The 26,385-nt window shown below is 39.2% G+C and overlaps 1 protein-coding gene across 2 annotated transcripts; it reads left to right on the forward strand.

The window, feature by feature from the left end:
- Positions 1 to 20: 20 nt before the first annotated feature.
- Positions 21 to 25,097, forward strand: opn7a (opsin 7, group member a). Of its 2 annotated transcripts, none has more exons than XM_067383485.1 (6): positions 21 to 210; positions 3,615 to 3,699; positions 12,999 to 13,161; positions 19,528 to 19,655; positions 20,190 to 20,524; positions 22,422 to 25,097. In XM_067383485.1, the coding sequence occupies exons 2-6, from the start codon at positions 3,615 to 3,617 to the stop codon at positions 23,076 to 23,078; spliced, it is 1,368 nt and encodes a 455-aa protein (XP_067239586.1). In that variant the 5' UTR covers positions 21 to 210; the 3' UTR covers positions 23,079 to 25,097. The 2 variants fall into 2 exon arrangements, with proteins under 2 accessions (XP_067239586.1, XP_067239587.1); XM_067383486.1 differs by having other exon boundaries at positions 20,373 to 20,524.
- The last annotated feature ends 1,288 nt before the right edge of the window (positions 25,098 to 26,385 follow it).

The following is a 26,385-nucleotide window of genomic DNA, read 5'->3' on the forward strand; positions in this document are numbered from 1 at the left end:
AATCAATAACCCATTGCTTGCACTACATGTAGCCTAAATGCTGTAAGGCTGGTACAAAGATGGCTCAACCTGGAGAGCGCCATTTTCTGAGGGAACAAAGGTTCCTCACGAGAATTAACATTTGAACACTTTCTCAGGGAGTTCACCTCAACGTCCGAGACAACACACCCCACTGAGTGAAGACAGAAGAGTCACACCTCACTATTGACTGTAAACATCTGTTTCCTTGCTCCTCTCTTCCTAACCTCAGGACACTCCAAAACTCACCTGAACACCACTATCTAAATCAAGATGTACAAAAGTGTAATAATAATTTGGTATCATTTAAAAGGTCTCAGTGCGTCTGGTAAAAAGGTCTCATTCCCTTAATCATAGGAGAAATCACCTTTAAGATCTAGAATCTGGAGCAAACACTGTATGCTAATGTGATCAAACTTCCCCCAGGTCCCTCACACACAAATACCTCCTGTATGTAAATGATTTGCATCTTCCCACAGAAATCAAAGAAGAATTCACACCCTACATCCCTCAAAGAGAAGTCCCCAAATGATTCTAATAATAAAAACACCATTTGGTAAATTCATAAGATATCTGGATATTTAAAGGATGGTGGCAAAAGGTTCGGGGAATCTGTAAACAGATCTCCCACATATTCCCTGTGTGTAGTTCTCATTGCAAGGTAACTATTTGAGTTTGATTTGAATTTGTATTATCCCAATTTCTTGGATAAAAAATTATGATTGATTTATTCTGCCTTATTTTCTCTAGTAGATTAAGTGAAGGTTGTGTTACCGCAAATCTGAGTCAGGTTATTAACGGACTAAAGTCCAGTCTGAGTGGAGCATTGGGCACACCAACTGAGATTTTAGAGATCTGACTAACATTTGGTATTAGTTCAAGTGTACTTAGACTGTAAAGGCCAAAAAGGGAATTTCCGTTTAGGACAACAATAAGTTGATCGACCAACCTAAATAGGGTGGGCCTTACCTCTGTTTATTGTAATGTTATTCTAGCTAAGTGTACGTGGGAAACCATGGCATGGCTACACCAAAACTACTATCAGAGAAAGTAATATTGGTCGGCTTATACCTGTAGTAGTGGCTGTGACCTCGGACTAGAATTAATATTGCTTTAAATCAAGTGTATACAAGTCTATGGTGACTAAACAAATACTTTTAGAGAAAGCAAGCATGAAAGCGGCACTCTACTAGTATAGTCAATTACCGCTGTCTAATAACCAAAACTGACCAGTTTGTGACCGTGAGGTCCGTATATCGTATATGGGCGGACCTTACAATGCTGGACTGATTGAGCTACAGGAACACTTTGGGCTGCTTTTTTTTTTATCTCCTTAACCTGCACCGCATTGCCGACGGCCCCAGATTATTGTTGTGTGTTAAAACATCACATTCTTACTTGATTGGGACAAACTGTGTATCATTAGAAAGACTAAAGACTCCAGCTTCGATATTTAACCACTGTTTATGATAAAACTAGGATCTTAATTTATGACAGTAGTGCAAAATAATCAATCCATTCCAACTTATAATATTTTGAATACAATAAAAACACGCACTCATATTCAGTCACATCTGCTGTGGTTTATTTGAACAGCCTTTGTTAGGGCTTTTAAAATTTGAGTAATTTCGATTTATCCTCACGTGTTTGCGAAATATTTTGTCATACAGAATTTAAGTTCTATTCATTTTCCACTGAATTATGCAACCTGACGAGCTGAAACAGCAAACATAGCACTGTCTGACCTGTTCTGGGTTTGAACTCATTCGGTTTAGACCTGTGAATCATATTACGTGACCATAATTCCTACCCGTCTGGATGACGTTGTCCTGTACACTTCCTCGTTCTGAACTCCTTGAAAAACCAACCCAAAGAAGCTAATAAACAGATGATCACGATAGTATATGATTTGTGTGTGATTTTCATGAGATTTGTTTTATATGAGATTGGAATTACATTATAAATGCTGTGCGGGTGTAGCGATTATCTGCATATAAAAGGCTAACATATTTCAACAACATTATATGACTAAAATCCACATTAGATCACAAGTAGGAAGTTATTACAGCATGATCCTAATTGTAGCTCTAATGTTAGTTATGTTTGATAATGTCAAAAGAATTCACATAAGTTCATAAGAAAATGTTTTGTTTTCTAAAAAGACTAATTATAATAGATGGATAAATGTATATTGGCACCAAAGCAATGTTGATGGAAAAGCCATAACACCAGAACAAAGGCTACTAGCCTCTGAATAAAAACAAAAGAATAATGATAAAAGAATAATGAAGATTAGGTCTCATACCCGGCAGAGGTGTGAAAGGTTTGTCGATTGAGAACAATAGAAACATGAACGGGGCAGTTTGCCACACCAGACATAGACAATAGACTGCAAGAGAGCTTACAGGGAGGGGGCAATACATTTTTTTATTAGCCTTTCTTTAGCCTTCTGTAAAAACACACAAAATATGCTTTTAGAAAATGTTTCATAAAATTCATAATTTTAGAGATTACATCCTCAGATTTGAAATGAAGCATGAGGAGACTTGTGGCTTCAGTTTCATTGTGTTTCTACACTCAAAAAAAAAAAAAAAAAAAAACAAATTTTTTTTGTTTTGTTTTGTTTTAAATGCTGCAAAAACATCCCAAGCTTGGTTAAAAATGGACAAACCCAACAATTGTGTTGTTTAGACCAAGCGTTTGGGTTAAATGTTTGACCAACATGCTGGGCAGTTTTATTTAACCCAACTATTGTTTAAAAATGACTATATAGCTGGCTCAAAATTAACCCAAAATAGGTTGAAAATTAAAAATCAGACACATAATTACTAGAGGCAACAATAATAATCAAAAGGTGAACATTTATTAATAAGCTATTTAATAATTATTGTTGAATTATTATTCATTAAACATATTAATAAATGTTAATTTCCAACATATTTTGAGTTAATTTTAAGCAAGCAATACAGTCATTTTTAAACAATAATTAAGTTACATAAAACTACCCAGCAGGTTTGGTAAACATTTAACCCAACCTGCTGGGTTTGTCCATCTTTAACCCAACATAGCAAGTTACTATAAACACAGCCACATAATAATATTTCTATACATTTAAAAATAATGTTCTTAATATTTGTATGTCCGAGCTTATACTGTATATCTCCATATTAATAACAGTCTGAGTAATTCTGAGTCTTGAAGAGTAAACTCTCAAGCTTTCTAAATTCATGTTGCTTATGTGTCTATTCAGAATGTCTTCTGAACAGCAACCTTATTATTTTGGGTATGTCGTTCCCCTGTCGTACTTAAACAGTCAAATCCATTAAATAATGAGACAAAGTTCAATGTCCTACAAATTATATTAGTAGTAATTTATGGGGATACATGGCACTGATTCCTGACTCATTCTCGGATATGTCAAAATAATGTACTGAGGCAGTTCATTAGCAGTTTTCTGTAATCCACCTATTTGCTCTGTAAGTGTGTGAGTTTAAGACTTTTTTTTTTTGAGGTTTTCCTTAGTGTTCATTTTTCTTGTCCACTGATTATGGAGAAAATTTTCAGTCACTCCAGATCTGTGTGTGTGTGTGTTACAGATGCGAGGACTGGATAACACCACCTTCCATTCTAACATCCCTGTGGCTGCTGACATCACAGTGGGCGTGGTTTACTCCCTCTTTGGTAAGAGCGAGAACTCATTTATTTTTTCATCTGCATTCTCATCAAGTTTGTTCTGTGAACCATAACAGAATTACAGGTTTTCCATCTACCACTGAGAGAAAGTATGGACCTCTCAGGCAATTACATGCCTGTGGTGTTACAGATAAAAGTCCTGGCATCATGTGCACTTATATTAACGTAAGTGAGTGAAACAGCACACAGGTGTACATTTCTGCACTCTCAGTATTTATATCTCCAATGCTGGATGGTTTTTAATGGTTGTTCACCACATGCAGGTGATAGTAAATGATACGGATAGGTTTGTGATTATCAGAGCACTAAGGAATTGTGATTGCTGATAGCATTTTTTGTTTGTGCACTGGATGTGTTGTTTCAGTGCCTGAATCACTTAAGGAATTATGCTAATCAAGTAATGGCACAAACAAGCCTGTGGAATTGGGGCTGTTTGTGCAATCTGATCGCAATTTGAACGCTGTGCAATTTGTGGTAAGGCAAATCATAAGTAGTATAGAATAAAGAGCACACATATACAGACATGCAATACATATGTATTTAAAATACATATAGTGTGGTTTGCTTGTGTTTTCAGTTCATCTCTGTCCGGTATCGTCTACGTATGGTTGTGCTTCGTTGTGTGCCTGTGTGGATTTACTTGCCTGTGGATTTATTAAAGACTTGTTTGACCCCTCATCTTCTTCTTTGTGCATGTACTTACAACCAGGTGTGACAGAATACCTGACCAAAAAAGTGAGATAGATGTTTTTTATGTAGTTTTGTGTCAGTGTTTTCATGTATATTTTCTTTTTGTCACCATGGACTCTCCATTATTCCTGTTAATCTGCAGGGAAATCGCTCCCTCGAGGCACAAATAGCAGAATATCTTGATCTAGCACATCAGTAGAGCTTCCTGGACAACTGCCTTTGTTCATTCCTCTTCCTTGGACTCAACGCATCGACAAAGGCACAGTTGTCCGGGGAGGGACCTCGAGGGAGCTTTGCTGCATATGTGGAGTGTGTGCTGGCATCATGTGGATCGTCTTTCACGGTTGGATTTGACGACAACGTCACCAGCCCCACTCCTACTCCATTGCCCAGCCAGGAACCTCCAGACGGCAAGGAACGGCAGCTCGATCCCACTAGAGACAGAGAGCCCGCATCTACCGCGATGCAGGAGCCAGCGACCAATGGAACAACTGAGCGAAACATCGCCGAGGAGCCAGAGCACTGCGAGTCTGACCAGGTGTGCAAGTCGACTGCAACATCCATCGCCGAGGGAGTTTGTGATGAGTGTGAGGGTATGGAATGGTGTCCCGCCCATGCTCCATCGCTGAGATTGAGATTCTGGCATGCACCATGAACTATTACTTAGATTTTTGGAGAGGATTCCCTACCCCCTTTAATCCCTCCCGACCTGTCTGTTCTATTTTGGATGAGCTGGTCCTACCCAGCCTCTCTCTCCCACCTCCTCTCTATACATCTACCCAGAATTTGTTGTTTTTCTCCAGTCCCTCTGTTCATCATCAGTCCCTTCTCCAGCATTCAGCCATGCCTGCTACCCAGCCCTCGCTGTCTCCCTTCATTCCCTCAGTTCCGCATCAGCCTCCTCTCAGTTGCCGTCATGCCACCTTGGCCCATCGTCCTGACTCCTCCGTCTTCGCTCCTTCCTCCCTTGACTTCAACAGCTACCATCGAGCTTTTAGCTCCATTGGACACCCTCGGACCATCGACTCCACCTGGCTCAGTAATCGGCATCACATCACCAGACTTGCGGACCTTCGTTCATTGATCTCTGGCCCTACTGCTCTGTTTGGCTTTGCCTTCCCTCAAGCTCCGCCTCAGCCCTCAGGTGCCCTGCTTCCGTCTCGGGGGGTCGTCGCTGCAACCTTTTCATGGAGAACTTAGAGACCTTCTGCATCACTCCACTCCTTCAGCTCTCTGTCTGTACCCAAGGCTCCAGCCAGGACTGTGTCCCATGGCTCCGTCACCTCCACTCGTCCCAAGGGTGGTGTGGAGACCCTCACCACCATGGCTTCTCCCTCCAGCAACGCCACCGTGGGACACCATCTTGGCTGTGGCCTGGAGCACCATCAGGACATTCCTACTCAAGGCAACCCCCTGGATTACATCACCATCTGCACCTCCCTGGACTTCCCTCTGTTCCAGCCCTCTCCCGGACTACCGTCCTCCACGAAACCTCCTCCATCCATCTGCCGGTGCGAGGACACACCTTTCCGGGAGGGGGCGTTATGTCACCAGTTCACCCTGTTTGGACTGGGGAGGGGTGTTATAAGGTGTTTGAACACAGATGTGTCCACAGTGTGTAAACAACCAGCCTATAATGGTAAAAATCCAGCCACTTCTCTTTTTATAATCACCATAAATCATAAACAGTCTCTCCAAACGAGAAGTTCCAGATTTCCCCCTACTCTTATGTAAGAAGCCCCACCCACAACTGATGACAGAATCTGCCCTATTAGCATAACTCCTCCCCTCAGTGAGCTGTACACAGTCCGCCATGTTTATCTCCTCAGCAGAGCATTTAACAGCAGCATTCAGGAAAGAAATGTATTCTTATTAAAGCTACTAAAGTTATTCAGTCAAGAGCAGTGAGTGATTTTCTGTTTGTCTTTTGGTTCATATTAACAGCAGATACAGCAGTAGGTCACTTTAATACACAGATCTAATTTACACATGTGATTTCTTTCCCTGCTGTTGTGCGCTCAGAAAACCATATATTAGACGATTAAACTGTTATGACTTTAAAACGCATGCAAATAATTAACTTTCATGATGACGAAAAACTGCAATGAGCGTTACCGTGACCGATGTTTTAATTTTTGGCAGAGTATCTGAGGCACGAGTTGCACAGGCTCTGCCCTCTTCTGGAAAATGGGGCGGGGAACAGCAGCTCATTTACATATAAAGACACATGCTCAAAAACAGCATGTTTTTCCTTCTACTCAAAAATGGGCATTTACAACATAATAATATAATAAATGATCTGTGGGGTATTTTGAGCTGAAACTTCACAGACACATTCTGGGGACACCAGAGACTTATATTACATCTTGTAAAAAGGGGCATTATAGGTCCCCTTTAAAACAAATTCAGCAGTTAAGATAAATGCAAAATGTAGGCTATATATGTTCAACGATAAAGTGCTTTGCTGTTTCCCACATCACAGACAAACAGCACACACATAATTGATCAATTTCTGCTGCAATGATCACTTATACATGCACTTATACACAAAAAAACCTGTTTCATAGGCAGAGAGTGAACTGACTGCAGGGTAAAGCTATAAAGGTTTATGGCAAATATAAAGTGGAAATATAATTAATTATGCTAAAATACCTTTAAAATTGTGGTTAGCTTTTGCCAGCACATGTAGACCCCCCTCCCCATGTGTTGCACCGCCCCATTCTGTCTGCAGCCAGGTATACTTGTGCATTGCTTCAGGGTGGTTTGTGAATGACATGGCTTTTGTATTAGAATACTGCATGCTAAAGTGCCGCAGCTTCGCCCTTGCTTGTGCATATATCCTGCACACTTTGTGTAGGCCGTGTGTGTGTAGTCATGTTATTTAAGCTCAACTCAGCATCTATTCTCCTTCTAACAAAGATCTCTGCAAACTGTTTGATGAATGGATGGATTGAAGGTAACACCTTTGCCTGCACACAAAGCTTGAACACAAGTAGGCATTTTCTGATGCGCTGCCCTCAGTTTGCTTTGATGGAAAACGCTGTAGTGCCGTAATGTTTCATTTGAAGTGCACTGTGGATCTCTGCAGCGTTCATTGATTATTTATGTGAAACAAACTGTCTGCGGAGCACTACAGAACATCTTACAATCCTCCTTGGTCTAAATGATTTATTTATTTATTTACTTATTTGTCGGTCCCTTGCATATCTCATTGCAGCGTGATTAAAACAATTAGACGGTTGATGAAAGTGTTCACTTTTAGCATGATAATTACTGATGTGTTCGGTACAGAAACAATGGAGGTGGATTGAGTGCCAGAACACTTGCATGCCAAATGCTAATTGCCTTTTGCAATTCGACATACAGAGCATTGACCTTCTCCTTTATTCTGTGACTCTTGCCTCTCACTCTTGTATTCCCTCTCGTTGCATCTGTACTTAATTCGGACCATTGAACCATCAGACATTTGTATACAATAACTGTTGTACTGTATATTTTACTGTTGTCCATGGCAACATACCTTTGCTATTTAAGCTGTCTCGTATTACTTCTCCTCTATTGTTTTCTACATCGTGATGGAGTATTTTTTATCATTTATTGTTGATTGCAAAAAAGAAAAAAAAAGCTGCATCATGGTCCTTGAGAAATTTGGTACTCTTTCTATTATGAGTTTAAGAAGATTTTACAAGTGTGGAAATTTTCAGTGAGGAACACATCAAAACTAAGTGTAGCAGTTTAACAGCATGGTTAATGTCAGAAAAATAAAGAAACATGTCAGCAAAAAATTTAAATCACATCTTATAAAGGGAGATATAATCTAAATTATCCCAAAAGGAATGTATCTGATTACATTGATCAAATATATGACTCAAAGTCAATGTAATAGAGTATGGACCCTATTCACAAACTGATTAGGCATTTACGAAATAATTCATAAAACTTAATTTAAAAAAAAAAAAAATATATATATATATATATATATATATATATATATATATATATATATATATATATATATATATATATATATATATATATATATATATATATATACTTTTATTTTTAAATAATGAATGTATATTTATATGACCATGTATCACTCTGCATTATACTGAATAAACTAATTAACACTTTTGTGTTTAGTACAATTTCTAAGGTTGTGACTGGCAATTTGATAATAATTCTGATTATAAATCTCTTTTCCAGTGGCCACAATCCATCTCTCAGCATTTTCTTGCTCTTTTGCTCAAAGTTGTGGGAATGCAATAGTGGAGTAATGTGAAAAAGGTCAATTGGTGGAAGCTTTATATACTTTACAAGTAACATAGAATCATTCTAAAATCAATATTTAATTTCCATTTATTTATCTGATAAGAAGCAGTACCAAGAGAGATAATGTACATTCAGTCTTTCATTATTGTGAAATACACCTTGACACTGTGTGTTAGGTTTATTTACATGATACCTTTCATGGCAATTTTACCATGGCGTGTTTTATTGATGAAAGAACTTGGTGTCACATGCATTAAAGCTGAAGTTTATTGCTATAACCAAGGTTTCAGCCTTCAGTTGTGTGTGTGCTGTTCCTTTTTTGAAGCACATTTGAAGCTTAGACACTATCAGTGTAAATTTGATGAGATTTCCTGACAACTTGGTTCATGATCTAAAGGGAGTCTGCTGAAGATTTCTGTCAGATTTAAGCTTAATAGACCAAAAATTCATTTTATGATATCATTTCCATTTTTCCAAGTTCTATTTTATGAAGTAATCTAACCATCTGAGGCAGTGTGTTATCCAATCTGATTAAAGCTGATTTAATAATGCTGAAATCTGACAGGCAAGGATTATTCCTTCAAATCATTGTTGTTAAGCCTTAAAGCAAGTCTATAATAATGTAAATGGCTGCATTGAACAGCTATTTGATAATCTAATATCAGTCCAAATGTTTATAAGAAAAAACAGTCTAATCTTACATTAACCAACATTACTATTTCTAATGGCCTGTTTCCAGCCTCAAAGTTGTCATGCACAACATCACTTCCAAGAATTTGATAATTAGCTTTTCACTAAGCTCCGTCCTCTTGTTTACTGTTGCTCACTCAGCTTTACAAAACAGAAAGAATTAGAGATTTCTGCAAACAGCATGAGCAAATTTGCTTATAAAGTGGTAAAAAAAAAAAGAATACTTATTATACATATACAGTCAAACCTAAATTTATTCAGACACCTAGAACATTTCATTCATTAATACAGTTTATTCACTATAGTTTAAAAAATGGTAATAAATTATGAAAAGATAGATCTCAGATCTAAGATCACAGTTAAACTGTGTCAGAAAAAAATAATCTTAATTATGTCAGATAAAACTTAAGCAAATCATGGTCAGGTCAAAGTGTCTAAATAATTTTTGGTTCCAAATTTTTTATCAATTTTACTGGTAGTCCACTGTATGAAGAATTTTTGAGTATAATATGTCACATTTTACTTTATTTTGCTATCCTCACATAAATGAATTATAGTGTCCTGCACCCACTAGTAAAAATAGATAAAATATATAACAAATATCTGAATAATTTTTTATTTGACTGTATTGCAAGCATTACTATTTGCCATTTTCTTTATAGAAACTGTAGTTAACTCTTTTGTTGCTATATCAACTCTACCTGAATCAGTGCTTAAATGCATAACCCTTAAATTATTAACATGAATTTACTTAGGAATTTAGGTGTTTTTACATTCATTTGAGAATGAAGCCAGATGCATAGTTTAATGCATGTGTTTCTTAAGATTTAAGAAAGCTATGTGTTTTTGTGAGAAAAATATCCATATTTATAACTATAATCACTAGCTTCCAGCAACGTCCATCCGCACATTCACGAAAGAGTCAAGGTCCGGCGTATGACGTAGGATATAGGAGTAGTGTATAAGCTTAGGTGAGAGTAGACGCCTCTTGTGGTTCAAACAAATAGGGCTGGGCAACAAACTCAAGCTCCTCCCACATTTCTCTTTAAAAATTCTCATTTTAAACCTTCTAATTTGTGACTGGTGTTTTGTTTGCTTTTTTGCACTTCTGCGTTCATCAATACTGGTCAAAGTTCACTCTTCTGCCTGAATCGACTTGCTGACGGAAGCTAGTGATTCTAGTTTAGAAAGTTATAGATATGGATATTTTTTTGCAAAAACACATCGCTTCAAATTGGAAGACTTTTATTTAGTCGTATGGATTACTTTTCTGATGGATGGATGTGTTCTTTTGGGCTTCAAATATCATTACTATTCACTCACATTATAAAGCTTGGAAGAGCCAGAATATTTTTTTTAATATAACTCTGATTTTGTTTGATGGAATTATTTTCATTTTTGGGTGAACTAACCCTTTAAAGACAAATCATTCCATCCATCCATCCATCCATCCATCCATCCATCCATCCATCCATCCATCCATCCATCCATCCATCCATCCATCCATCCATCCATCCATCCATCACAGAGCACTTTAAAAACTGTAAAAGCAAAGTGCTGTACAATGATATAAACACATTAAATATGCAAACATATCATACACCTATGAGTACAATCTAATTGTACAATCTGAGAATTTGATCTTAACGATCTTGAGGATGATTGAATACTATACTCTTAAGTTAAATGTTTTACCACTGCATTTATTTAACGGTCAAATTTGAGGTCTGAGTCAAAAATTATACCTATATTAGTGGCATGACTATTTATGCAGGATGGGAACTGTCCCAGGCAGTACACACCTTGCTTTTTTGCAGAAAAATTTCAATTTCAGACTTTTTGTCATTTAACATTAGGAAATTGGAATTCATCCAGCATTTCACATCCTCAAGGGAATCAGCTGCATTATTTACTGCTTTAAAAGGAAAATACAACTCTGTATCATCTTCATAACAGTGATATGAAATTCCATGTTTATTAAATATGGAGCCCAATGGCAACATGTAAAGGGAGAAAAGTAGTGGCCCTAGAATAAAGCCCTGAGGTACCCAGTAAGTTATAGGAGCTGAAGAAGAATTATGGTTTCCAATATTTACTGCGAATGTTTTGCCCTCCATGTAAGAGAACCAAGGCCACTTCATTTACCCCGACACACAGCTCAAGGCACTTTAACAGAATGACATGATCCAGTGTGTCAAAAGCTGCACTCAAGTCTAGCAGGACAAGGCCGACACGACGCATTTCCATGGTCAGCTCTCATTTTCTCCCGTTTCCATGGTCAGCTCTTAATAAAATGTCATGGCACCTTAATGAGGGCAGACTCAGTATGGCTGGTTTTAAACCCGACTGAAACTTATCCAGGATATTTATCTTGGCAAAGTGAAAGCAATTGAGAACAACAGCAACTCAGCCACGAAGTGGTAGGCCACATAAAATCATGGAATGGGTTTCCATGGCCGAGCAGCTGCATCCAAGCCTTACATCACCAAGTGCAATGCAAAGCGTCGGATGCAGTGGTGTAAAGTATTGTGCCCAGTTTGGTGGAGGGGGGATTATGGTTGTTTTTCAGGGGTTGGGCTTGGCCCCTTAGTTCCAGTGAAAGGAACTCTTAATGCTTCAGCATACCAAGACATTTTGGACAATTTCAAGCTCCGAACTTTGTGGCAACAGTTTGGGGATGGCCTCTTCCTGTTCCAACATTACTGCGCACCAGTGCACAAAGCAAGGTTCATAAAGACATGGATGAGCGAGTTTGGTGTGGAGGAACTTGACTGGCCTGCACAGAGTCCTGACCTCAACCCGATAGAACACCTTTGGGATGAATTAGAGCGGAGCCAGGCCTTCTCGTCCAACATCACTGCCTGACCTCACAAATGCGCTTCTAGAAGAATCGTCAAAAAATTCCCATAAACACACTCCTAAACCTTGTGGAAAGCCTTCCCAGAAGAGTTGAAGCTGTTATAGCTGCAAAGGGTGGGCCAACTCCATATTAAACCCTACGGATTAAGAATGGGATGTCATTAAAGTTCATGCGCACATAAAAAAAACGTGTGTATTTGGATCAAAAGTATCAAAAACTTCAATGAAAAGTCTTTGGAATCACATCATTTGCAGATGATGTGACTTTTGATGTACACATGATCTCTTTGTTCTCAGACAGTGACATCACCTTAATGAGCCACAACAGCTTGGGGTCTAACTTCACTAGTGGGATCGTGGATCAAATTTCATTTACTTTATTAATAAAAAACTGCTTTGCTCACTTTTAGTTAATGTTATTTAATGCATGTGCTAAAGTAAACTAATGGGACCTAATTGTGAAGTATTACCATCACGTTTGAGGTATGTGTAATTTATGTAGCAGAAAAGTTTCTGTAAATAATGTTATGAAAGTAATAAATTAAAAACTGCCTTTCTAAAAACTCCTGGGGAAACCAATCACTACAAAATGCCAAGTTTTGGGACTAATGCCTGAACTGACAAATATATTTTCTGCAACTGTTCTATTTTTATCAAGAATTTATAAATGAGAGAATGGTTTAGGTCCAATATGTTGGTTGATAAAAAATTAAGCTTCAGAAAGATTTTGTGCCACATCATACCACAAATTAATCTCACATTTTTTTTTCCTGCAGGTGTTTGTTCACTATGTGGAAACAGTATGCTGCTGTATGTGTCCTACAAGAAGAAGCACCTGTTAAAACCAGCCGAGTTCTTCATTATTAACCTGGCTATCAGTGACCTGGGAATGACCCTCAGCCTCTACCCCCTCGCAGTCACCTCAAGCCTCGCCCACAGGTACCACAAATAAGAAAATAAAAATTGCAAAAGCAAAGGAAAGAGGGAAGTTTAAGGACCTTTTTGGACCGCATGTATAAGCAGCATGCGAGTCTGAACACAACATGCATGCGTTGCAATGCTCTCCTGAACACTCGCGCATGTGCATTGAGTTGATGCGCGAGTCTGAACACAACACGCATGCGCCGTGATGCTCTCGTGAACACTCGTGTATGTGCGTTGAGTGAACGTGCGAGTCTGAACACAGTATGAATACGTCCCAAAGCTCTCGTGAACACTTGCGCATGTGCGTTGAGTTGATGTGCTTGTCTGAACACAACATGCATACGTCGTGATGCTCTTGTGAACACTCGCGCATGTGTGCTGAGTTGTTGCGCGAGTCTGAACACAACACGCGTGTCCGTCGTGTTGCTCTTGTGAACACTCGCACATGTGTGCTGAGTTGTTGCGCGAGTCTGAACACAACACGCGTGTCCGTCGTGTTGCTCTTGTGAACACTCGCACATGTGTGCTGAGTTGTTGCGCGAGTCTGAACACAACACGCGTGTCCGTCGTGATGCTCTTGTGAACACTCGTGCATGTGTGCTGAGTTGTTGCGCGAGTCTGAACACAACACGCGTGTCCGTCGTGTTGCTCTTGTGAACACTCGCACATGTGTGCTGAGTTGTTGCGCGAGTCTGAACACAACACGCGTGTCCGTCGTGTTGCTCTTGTGAACACTCGCACATGTGTGCTGAGTTGTTGCGCGAGTCTGAACACAACACGCGTGTCCGTCGTGATGCTCTTGTGAACACTCGCACATGTGTGCTGAGTTGTTGCGCGAGTCTGAACACAACACGCGTGTCCGTCGTGATGCTCTTGTGAACACTCGCACATGTGTGCTGAGTTGTTGCGCGAGTCTGAACACAACACGCGTGTCCGTCGTGATGCTCTTGTGAACACTCGCACATGTGTGCTGAGTTGTTGCGCGAGTCTGAACACAACACGCGTGTCCGTCGTGTTGCTCTTGTGAACACTCGCACATGTGTGCTGAGTTGATGCGCGAGTCTGAACACAACACGCGTGTCCGTCGTGATGCTCTTGTGAACACTCGCACATGTGTGCTGAGTTGTTGCGCGAGTCTGAACACAACACGCGTGTCCGTCGTGTTGCTCTTGTGAACACTCGCACATGTGTGCTGAGTTGATGCGCGAGTCTGAACACAACATGCGTGTCCGTCGTGTTGCTCTTGTGAACACTCGCACATGTGTGCTGAGTTGTTGCGCGAGTCTGAACACAACACGCGTGTCCGTCGTGTTGCTCTTGTGAACACTCGCACATGTGTGCTGAGTTGATGCGCGAGTCTGAACACAACACGCGTGTCCGTCGTGTTGCTCTTGTGAACACTCGCACATGTGTGCTGAGTTGTTGCGCGAGTCTGAACACAACACGCGTGTCCGTCGTGTTGCTCTTGTGAACACTCGCACATGTGTGCTGAGTTGATGCGCGAGTCTGAACACAACACGCGTGTCCGTCGTGTTGCTCTTGTGAACACTCGCACATGTGTGCTGAGTTGATGCGCGAGTCTGAACACAACACGCGTGTCCGTCGTGTTGCTCTTGTGAACACTCGCACATGTGTGCTGAGTTGTTGCGCGAGTCTGAACACAACACGCGTGTCCGTCGTGTTGCTCTTGTGAACACTCGCACATGTGTGCTGAGTTGTTGCGCGAGTCTGAACACAACACGCGTGTCCGTCGTGTTGCTCTTGTGAACACTCGCACATGTGTGCTGAGTTGATGCGCGAGTCTGAACACAACACGCGTGTCCGTCGTGTTGCTCTTGTGAACACTCGCACATGTGTGCTGAGTTGTTGCGCGAGTCTGAACACAACACGCATGCGTCGTGATGCTCTCGTGAACATTCGTGCAAGTGAGTTGATTTGACACGCGAGTCTGAACACAACACGTGTGTGCGTAGTGATGCTCTCGTGAACACTTGCGCATGTGCGTTGAGTTGACGCGAGTCTGAACACAACACAAATGTGTCGTGATGCTCTCGTGAACACTTGTGCATGTGTGCTGAGTTGTTGCACGAGTCTGAACACAACATGCGTGTGCGTCATATTGCTCTTGTGAACACTTGTGCATGTGTGAAGTTGATTCGCGAGTCTGAACACAACACGCATGCGTCGTGATGCTCTCGTGAACATTCGTGCAAGTGAGTTGATTTGACACGCGAGTCTGAACACAACACGTGTGTGTGTAGTGATGCTCTCGTGAACACTTGCGCATGTGCGTTGAGTTGACGCGAGTCTGAACACAACACAAATGTGTCGTGATGCTCTCGTGAACACTTGTGCATGTGTGCTGAGTTGTTGCGTGAGTCTGAACACAACATGCGTGTGCGTCATGTTGCTCTTGTGAACACTTGTGCATGTGTGAAGTTGATTCGCGAGTCTGAACACAACACGCATGTGTCACGATGCTTTCGTGAACATTTGTGCAAGTGTGTTGAGTTGATGCGCGAGTCTGAACACAACACGCATGCGTCGTGATGCTTTCGTGAACATTTGTGCAAGTGTGTTGAGTTGACGTGTGATTCTGAACACAATACAAATGCATTGCAAAGCTCTCGTGAACACTCGCGCATGTGTATTGAGTTGATGCGCGAGTCTGAACACAACACGCATGCGTCACGTTGCTCTCGTGAACACTTATGCATGTGTGTTGAGTTGATTCGCGAGTCTGAACACAACACGCATGCGTCGTGATGCTCTCGTGAACATTCGTGCAAGTGAGTTGATTTGACACGCGAGTCTGAACACAACACGTGTGTGCGTAGTGATGCTCTCGTGAACACTTATGCATGTGTGTTGAGTTGATTCGCAAGTCTGAACACAACACGCATGCGTCGTGATGCTCTCGTGAACATTCGTGCATGTGTGCTGAGTTGTTGCACGAGTCTGAACACAACACGCGTGTGCGTAGTGATGCTCTCGTGAACATTCGTGCAAGTGAGTTGATTTGACACGCGAGTCTGAACACAATACGCATGTGCGTAGTGATGCTCTCGTGAACTCTTATGCATGTGTGTTGAGTTGATTTGCGAGTCTGAACACAACACGCATGCGTTGTGATGCTCTCGTGAACATTCGCGCATGTGTGTTGAGTTGATTTGCGAGTCTGAACACAACACGCATGCGTCGTGATGCTCTCGTGAACATTCGCGCATGTGTGTTGAGTTGATGCGCGAGTCTGAACACAACACGCATGCGTCGTGATGCTCTCGTGAACATTCGCGCATGTGTGTTGAGTTGATGCGCGAGTCTGAACACAACACGCATGCGTCGTGATGCTCTCGTGAACATTCGCGCATGTGTGTTGAGTTGATGCGCGAGTCTGAACACAACACGCATGCGTCGTGATGCTTTCGTGAACATTTGTGCAAGTGTGTTGAGTTGACGTGTGATTCTGAACACAATACAAATGCATTGCAAAGCTCTCGTGAACACTCGCGCATGTGTGTTGATTTGACGCGTGGGTCTGAACACAACAGGAATGTGTCGTGATTCTCTTGTGAACACTCGTGCATGTGCGTTGAGTGGATGTGCGAGATTGAACACAGTATGAATACTTCCCAAAGTTCTCGTGAACAGTTGTGCATGTGTGTTGAGTTGACGCGTGAGTCTGAACACAACACGCATGCACACAACACGCATGCTTCGTGAATCTCTTTGAACGCACATTACAGATCAATATTTTTGTAAATAAAGTGCTATATTTTGAGTTTTGCGCAAACAAAGCACTCACATTGCTTCATAAAATTGAGTATAAGCCACAGGAGTCACATGGAGTACTTTAATGATGTCTTTACTGACTTTCTGGACCTTGGAGTGGTAGTTGCAGTGGATCTCTATGGAAGGACAGAAATCTCTCAGACTTCATCGAAAATATCAAAACTAATGTTAACAAATGACACCTTATTGTGTTTGCATATTTTTAAAATATTTTCAAAAAGGATTTACAAAATGACTTAGATTTATCCCCTTTAAATAAACTCAGAGATGTGGATGGCAATTAATTGTGTTTGTCAAAAACATTAGGTAATTTGGCCAAGGATTTTTACATGGGCGGTGGTAGAAATTTTTGGATTTGGACAACAATAAAATCACGACTGTTGAAAATAACTTACGTCCACAAGAGAAACAATTACAGTATGAATAGGGCTTCAAAGTTTGTAAAGGTTTAATTTTTTCTTTGTTCTCTCTGTGTCCCGTACACACTTACTTGTCACTTCGCTTCAGCTTATCGTGTTTCCAAGGCAAAATGTTTCATATAAGGCACTCACACAAACACACACACATACAGTTCAATGCTCCATCAAGAGGAAACCGGCTGGTAAACTCAAAGATAATGATGATGGGAGCAGTCATGTAAAGAATGCAGTAGACAGACCAAATCTGAATGGCTCCTTTTGTACAGAGTGACTCTGTGTCACAGCAAGAACACTTCTCACACATAAATCCAGACCACAGCCATCAAGGTTAAACTGTCCTTTTATCCAGACTGTGGATAAGAATGACAATTACAATCACTAGTTTGTGTGACTTCATGCGGCATCCGGAATGTAACGCAAATCAGAGATGTGCATTATTTATGTCTTTCTCGTTTTGTGGCAGCGGTGGTTTGTACATCAGGCAAACAAACTCAATCCATTACAAGGGGAGAGGGGAGAATGTACTTTATCGCCAGTTGTTGGGTGTGTGTAAGACAGCAGATAAAATGCAACCAATCATATAATCATGCATAGCACAATAAACAGGAGAAAATGCTTCCCTTATCTTTTCTTGTTGACATCAGAAGACATGCATGCAATCAAACTCTACAATATTTTGGCACAAATTCATCTGTCACTTAGTTATGTGGATTATCCTGACACAATACTTCGCCTAAGTTTGTTACACTGGTAAATTACATGAATTACTGTTGTTTATGCCTTTACAAAATGATCAGTTTTCCTATTCAGTCTGTCATTTGCATTTGTGCACTTTTTTAATGAAACGCTGTCAGTAAATACTGACATAGCGTTTCGTTAAAAAAAGTGCATAAATGAACTGCATTAACCCAACAATATGTATAATACTGTTGTTAGGTTAATGCAGTTCATAAGAATAGTAATTTATTTCAGTCTTATTTTGTTATTATAATTTGTATTCTTCATTCTTAATGATTTTAAACATTTATATTTCTCCTCAAGACATTAACATCCATCAAATGCGGGTGTATTTCAGTGGTGGCGTGTAACGCAGTCACTCCTACTAGCCACTTTGGCGGACTGAGTTTTATATATACATTTTTCAGTCATAGTCTTTGAAAAAAAGGCATCTGAAATAATAAACTAAGTGCAATGTACTGTTGTCAAAAATATCGACTTTTCGATACATATCAATACTGAAATATCTGAAACACTTCCAGTACTCATTTTCCTCAGAATAGACACACGATACCAGCTGCTCTTTCTCTCTCATCTCTCCGACAGTGAGTCGACACACAAACCCTCCTCACCTCACTCACTCGTTTCATTTGTTCCGGATGAATATTGTTGGTGTTACAGGGCTTGAATTTTGCCGTGGGATTGTGCGTATTGTGCATAATTTTACTCATTCCTGCAGATTTTGTGCTCACTCTCAAAGTGCATTCACATATAAGGCCTCTCAGTACAAAATTGAGTTCTTTTTCACTGCTTATTGCACTTAAACAGTCAAATACACACAAAATAATGTCAAAATGCTGGTTTTGGTGAGTATTCACATAAACGCAGTCAGTATGTTTTAAGTAAACGTAAACAGTTGAGAAAGAAAACGCATGTGTAACAGTATAATGGATCTGTGCGTCAGGTCTTAAAGTGACAGCAGCCTAATATACCTGCTGCCAAATTATGAAATGATATTAAAATATCTATATGGCAGTTTTTTCCCATGGTATTGATGTCAAAATTGTGGCCAATGAAAATGCTGAGTCGCTAGTAACTTTGGAAAACCATTAGCCACAGTGGCTGGTGAGCAAAAAAGTTAATGTCAAGCCCTGATTCTCCTATTCGTGCATAAAGCAAGTTAAATTACCTCGGTCTATAAAATTCTATACATAAAAGAATTTGTTGTTTTTGGGTCAAAATTTAGTGTTTTTTATTAAATAGGCTAAATTGTGCAATGCAAAAATGGTGAATTTGCAGTAAAGGAAAAATAAGATCCTTCTTTGTTTCATTTTATTTGCTTTATATTGAAATAACTTCTGAATGTTACATGAAAAATCTATCATTGATCTTACGTGATCTTGACGTTTACTTTGAATGTTGTTTCTGTCTTTTTTTCCCCTTTTTTTTGCAGGTGGCTTTATGGAAGGACAGTCTGTGTAATCTATGCCTTCTGTGGTGTTTTGTTCGGGATCTGCTCTCTGACCACTCTCACTATACTCAGCACTGTTTGCTGCCTCAAAGTCTGCTATCCACTTCACGGTATTCATACCCTACACATTATAGTTTTATTATGTTAAGTTCAGTGGGGTCCAAAAGTCCACTAGTAAAAATACATCTATTTTGCAATTTACAAATGTACTATTTTTTGGTTTAATGTTTCATTCCTGAACAACTCAGTATTTTGTGAACACTTCAGTTGAGAGAATGATTCAAATTATATTATATTATATTATATTTATTATATTATATTATATTATATTATATTATATTATATTATATTATATTATATTATATTATATTATATTATATTATATTATATTATATTATATTATATTATATTATATTATATTATATTATATTATATTATATTATATTATTGTGGCGAGAGCCGTGAGGGAGAGGCGCGAGGCCGGTGACGCGAGAGATAATGAGCTCCACCGGCGAGGTGCACCGGCCTTGAGTCTCTCACGGAGTCTCCCTCACGGCTCTCGCCCGCCCTGCTCGCCACAATTATATTATATTATATTACGTTATTTTTGTAGCTATCTATAATGTATATGTGTGTATCTGTAGGTAATAGGTTCAGCTATGAGCACGGTCGTGTGTTAATAGCATGTGCGTGGGCCTATGCTCTCGTGTTCGCTTGCTCCCCTCTTGCCCACTGGGGGCAGTATGGTCCTGAACCCTACGGCACGGCCTGCTGTATCGACTGGGCCTGGTCCAATCACAACTCAATTGCCCGCTCCTACACCACAGTGCTCTTCATCGCCTGTTACCTGCTGCCGTGCGGCATCATCATTGTCTCCTACACACGCATACTGCTCACGGTCCGAGAGTCCCGCAGAGCTGTGGAGCATCACGTCTCAGCACAGACACGCATGGGGAACATCCAGGCCATTATAGTGAAGGTGAAGGTGCAGTCTTTGTTTTTTTACACAGGTTATTGTTATAGCAGCTTTTGTCTTTTGATGAAAATATCCTCTTCATTTTCACAATTACTAACAAACGTTTACTTTTACTTAAAGCAGAACTAAGTAACTTTTTTTTTACCTAGTTTTCTAAGTCCTTACAATGGTTAAATGACTCAATCTCGCCTCATGTTCACGTTCACGCGAGAGTGACAAAATGCTTTACGGTAATTCAAAAACAATTTATATATTATGACTTTATAAGACAATTTCGAAAATTACCCATCTCCATCAAGATTTCTTGTACTGTATTTGCAAAACTACTGCGCTGGTGAGCGTTGTAGTCGTTGTAGTCCAGAGCTGCGCTTGGAGTATTTACAACAGTGTGATTCACTGAAGGAACCTGTAGGGGGAGCTTCGCAAATCTTACTGAGTTCCGCTTTAAAGGGATAGTTCACCCAAAAATGTTTTAAAGATTGTTGGTAACCAGAGAGTTGACAGTAGCCATTGTATTTTTGAGTATTTTTTTCCTACTATGGAAGTCAATGGCTACCGTCAACTGTTGTATTACCCAACAAAATATCTTCATTTGTGTTCAAAAGAAGTAAGAAACTCATACAGGTTTGGAACAACTTGAGGTTGAGTAAATGATGACAGAATTTAAATTTTTGAGTGTCACCCAAAAATGAAAATTCTGTCTTTAGTTACTTTCCCCTTATGATTTCGTTCATCTTCGGAACACAAATGAAGATCTTTTTGATGAAATCTGAAAGCTTTCTGTCCCTCCAACAGCTATGCAATTGAAACTTCAAAAAGTGGTTAAAGAGATCGTGAAAACTAATCCATATGAATTGATTGGTTTTGTCTAAATTTTCTGAAGAGAGACTCGATCGCTTTATATGATCGCTTTCTATGATTTAATTTAGGCTTTTATTCGCACATACACCCTGATCAGCATACATAAACAGAAGCTCAACTAAAACTGAATGTCATGCGAAAACAATGTGGAAGCTCAAACATGCCGCATAACACGAGAATGAACCTCATTGGTTCTCACACATCAACCGAATATGCATGAGCTTCCGTTTACCACAACTGATGTGTTTGTTGATGAATGTTTACATGTGAATAAAAGCCTAAATTCAATATAAAGCTATCAGCAAATTTGGACTAAATTTCATCAAAAAGATCTCAATTTGCATTCCAAAGATGAAAGAAGATCTTACGGTTTGGAATGACATGAGGGTGAGTAATTAATGTCAGAATTTTCATTTTTGGGTGAACTAACCCTTTAAATAAGTTTTCAAAACTGTTGACACACTGAAATACCTACATCACACAATTAGAAAAACAGTTAATTTCCCATTCAAAACCACATTCATTATTAAAAGATTTTTATTTAAATATCCAGGCTTTGCTATCACAGATTTTTAAATGTATTTAAATAGAAAACAATTATTTTAAATTGTTAGAATATTTCACAATATTTATGTTTTTACTATATTTGTGTTCAGATTAGGGCTGACCGATATATTGCATACGACGTTCATATCGCAGATGAATCGCCTTCGATAATGAACGCGATATTGCGTGGCTCGTCAGTGAACTACGGCTCTGTCTATTAAATGCCGCTTCATTTGAAAGCAGGCGATGGCGATTTAGCGGTAATCAGGGAACCAGCTTTACTGACAAAATGCGCGTGACAATCGCATGCAATATATCGCCCAGCCCTAGTTCAGATAAATGCAACCTAGGCGAACATAAGAGACTTCTTTCAAAAACTTTCTTCAAAAAAAAAAAGCAACCAATATCTACCCAACACACATGTGAACTCCTTCAATACTGTAAAATTGGTCCTAATGAGATTATTTCATGATCTTTCTCTGTCTCTCTGCAGCTGAGTGTGGCGGTGTGTATAGGATTCTTCACTGCATGGAGTCCATACGCACTGGTGTCTATGTGGGCGGCGTTCGGCCATTTTGAGGACATCTCGCCTCTGGCCTTTGCCATCCCTGCGGTTTTTGCCAAATCCTCCACCCTTTATAACCCTCTGATCTACCTCTTGCTCAAACCCAACTTCCGCCACCTTCTCTGCAAGGACATGCGCTCCCTTCGAGGGGTTTGCGTGCACCACTGCCTGTGCCAGTGTTTTCCCCGCTGGAGCTACCGCCCTCCTCTGGCCCTCAGTCTGCGGCCCCTGCGGCGAAGAGGCCAATCCGTCTCAGATTCCATGGGGGGGCCCGTGGGTCATTGTCACTGCCCTTGCGAGAGGTGCAACGACCCGTTTGAGCAGTTTAAGCACTACCCACGCCGCTGTCCCGTCAATGTGAACACTGTGCAGTTGTCTCTGCAGGACAGCACCGAACCCGAAATGGAGCCGGAACGAGAACCTAGAGTGAAAAACGAACTCAAACCAAAGAGCCAAACAATGGAGTGTAAGAAGTCCGTGCGGGTGATTGTGAGGGGGCGGAAATGCTCCGAGATTGACAGTCTGGAGATCACCTTGGAAACGGTGCCTTCTCATGGCAAAGCTGCCAAAAACGGCAAACCATAACACCTGAGCCTATGTGTGTTTATACTCGTGCGGTGAGTGTGTGTATTCACTTGTCTCAAAGGGGAGTAAATAGACTTTCACATATGCCTCAATTAAGATGCTGAGAGCAAAATATTTCCGAACAATGTATTGATGATTGTTTTTTAATTTTTATTTATTTTTTTGGAACAAGTGGTTTCTTATGGACAATTGACACAATGTATGAGTTTTTTGTTTTTGGGCTCATTGAACTTTTAAATGAAGTGTTACGCACATCTTAGCTATCTGCTGAGGGAACAAACACATATGCATTCTTGAACAGAAACCTGTTTGGATTTAAATAGGCAAATACTTAAGGAGTCTATGATTGGATCATTATTGCTGTTATTATTATGTTTCTGGCATGTTATATGTTTGGGAACAGTTTTTCTAACCATAGTTGATGGAGTGTGTAGCTTTTCATTTCTTAAACAACCATGTAGGAAGACACATCATGGCCATATTCCAGCATGACAAAGCCAAGATTCATCAGGCTCAAACTGTGAAAGAATTGGTAGGGAGAATGAAGAATCATTTTCACACATGATTTGTCACCTCTGAGTCCAGACCTTAACCTCATTGAAAGTCTTTGGGATGTGCTGGAGTAGACTTTACAGAGTGCTCACCTCTTGCATTGTCAATACAAGATCTTGACCAAAAATTGATGCACCTCTTGGTGGAAATAAATGGTGTGATGTTATTTCCATCAATAGGTACATCAATTTTGTAGAACCTTTTAGGTGTTCCCATTACAGGATAATTTTATGGATTTGGTTTTAATTAATGAATTTTGTTTAATTCTATTTCATGAATTAAACCGCTTATAAACATACTTTATCACTAGAACAAATTGAAATAAGTCATTAAGCATGAAAGTATATTATCATTTAATAAATTTCTCCTTATAATAGAACCTTTTTGGAATAAAGGGTTTAGGGTTCTATATAAAACCCCACTGAACCTTTAGTGTAATAGTAAATACTTTTGTTTCTGGTCCTCTGAGACAATTTGGAAAGACTTTCAGATAGGGTCCAAACTTAACACTTAAAAATAAATAAATTAAATGATTAAGAACTGCTACATGATACCTATTACTCACATTAAGCCACCAAAACTGAAAAATACCCTAATACTGTAAGCAGTTCCACAGAGAAATGTACTGCATCCAAATACTTCCATGCTATAAATTATTTGAAATACAGCATGTGAGCCAAGTAGTTTGTCCGAATTCATACTTACGCATAAAACAGTAGGTGAAAAGTACCCGGATGACCTACTACTTCTGGCAAGATCCTGGAGTGTGCATTCAATGGAAATTTTATCATCCCATAAGGAAACAGGATTTGATTTGTGTGAAGGGAAGTGAAGCGACTCAACTGACAGGGTAGGTCACATTAGAGTGACAAATTGGCGGATGTAGTACTTCATACCACACGTTCATACTATATAGAACATACCTTTTTAATGGTCACAGACTTAAGTTTCAAAAAGTAAAGTTAGAGTATCTACTATAGAGAATGTGATTTTGGGCTCATTAATGGAGAAGAGTTTGTATATGAAGGAATAATATGCAGGAATAATACTACTTTTGAAAAAAATAAACATGCAAAATACAGTTTACTCAATGAAATAAATATTTATGTCCAGTAAATTTATATCTTCTATTGGCAGGTGAGGCAAAAGACTCATTTTGGACCCTGCTTTTGGATCTCTTTTATGTGTATCTTTATGTGATTGCTACAAGGATCTGGGTGTTTGCTAATCTGAACATGGATTCAGGGAAACACTGTTGATAATCAAAAAGAATTCAAAAATGTGAAGTATAAATGTGTGTTATAGTTGTATGTGTGTTGAACATCTAAAATTTTCATAGAGAATAAGTTTTTATATTCTCTGTATTACAGAGTCTTTGTGCAGGTTGTATAATTGCACTGTCAGCTTCATTCAGTGGCCAAAGAAGAGCTCATTTGATTGACATGGGCTCTTTATGTAAGAAGCATGGTAGACCACATTTATATATACAGCTATGGAAAAAATTAAGAGACCACTTAACATTGATTTCTGAACTTGGAGTGGTCTCTTAATTTTTTCCATGGCTGTATATATATATATATATATATATATATATATATATATATATATATAGTGAGTTAAGTCAAATATATATCCTGTGGAAAGAACCGTAGTCTGAAAGATCATTAATGCTCTTACTTGTATACTTATTTAATTACTTAAGTCTCAAGTAAAACCCTTTAAATGTGGGTAACGTCTCTGAGTGATGTGCATTGCATGATTGGAGGAATATAATTTCCATCAACCCCATCTTATTGGTGCTGCTTATAAAACTTTTAAAACTTGTCTTTTTTTAAAATTTATATATATATATATATATATATACCTCATTACAGTTGCAAAAAAATAAGACTAAAACTGAGTGAAAAGAAGAGAAAAATAAAATGACAAACTACTATCAAATGTCTCAGTCTAAGTCTGTTTTTTTCAGTGACAGTCATACAGCAGGTACATAACACTCCACACTACTAAAAAATATAGTAAACATGAATATTTACTTTAATAACTTAAACTTCAAAACTAAAACTTATTAAGAAGCCATTGAATAGCTATTGGTAGTAGTACAAACAGTGTTTTACATTTGTACATTCATTGTACAAATTATTTATTGCATAAAGTGAGAAGTGAGTGAACTAAGAGAAACTAAGACGTGGCAAATGAGACATGAACCTCTGTGTTGCGGATGTGTTTGATCATTTTTTCAGAACTCTTTTGAAGTGCTATTTTAGAACTTTGTCTTGTTTCTTTTCATCTGCCATGTCTTTTGACTGACAGCATGCATGTGGAAGCTAATAAAAGTTATTTTGCGAGTGAATTTCAGCTGAGTGGGTCAGAAGTATATGTGGCCATGAGCGCTGAATATTTTCTCCATAATTATATTTCAACCCGTTCTTACTCCTGAGGCGTCGAAAATTGAAGCATGCAAGCGCCACGCCAGAATCTAACACAGTTTTTATATACTGAGCTAATACTCTTCCTTTCTGCATTTTTAAATTATCATTAAGATATTAATAATACACATACAAATCCTGTAAATATTAATCGCCACCAGTGTGATCCTGAAATGATCAGATAAACGCATATGAATAGATTAAAGACATGCACATATGATGGTCTCATGCATCATACCTGCATGTTTAAGGTTTACTAAAGAAAGAGAGATCCATTTCAATATGCTTCCAAATCAAATATAGTTTCAGTAAAATCCAGTGTGACA

This window comes from Chanodichthys erythropterus, chromosome 4, assembly GCF_024489055.1.
Source record: "Chanodichthys erythropterus isolate Z2021 chromosome 4, ASM2448905v1, whole genome shotgun sequence".
Classification (NCBI taxonomy): domain Eukaryota; kingdom Metazoa; phylum Chordata; class Actinopteri; order Cypriniformes; family Xenocyprididae; genus Chanodichthys; species Chanodichthys erythropterus.

Excerpts from the sequence above, each read along its gene's own strand:
- opn7a (XM_067383485.1), top strand. The coding sequence starts at position 3,615 with ATGCGAGGACTGGATAACACCACCTTCCATTCTAACATCCCTGTGGCT. Across the intron at positions 3,700-12,998 it reads CGTGGTTTACTCCCTCTTTG|GTGTTTGTTCACTATGTGGA; the intron begins GTAAGAGCGAGA and ends TTTTTCCTGCAG. Across the intron at positions 20,525-22,421 it reads TCCAGGCCATTATAGTGAAG|CTGAGTGTGGCGGTGTGTAT; the intron begins GTGAAGGTGCAG and ends GTCTCTCTGCAG.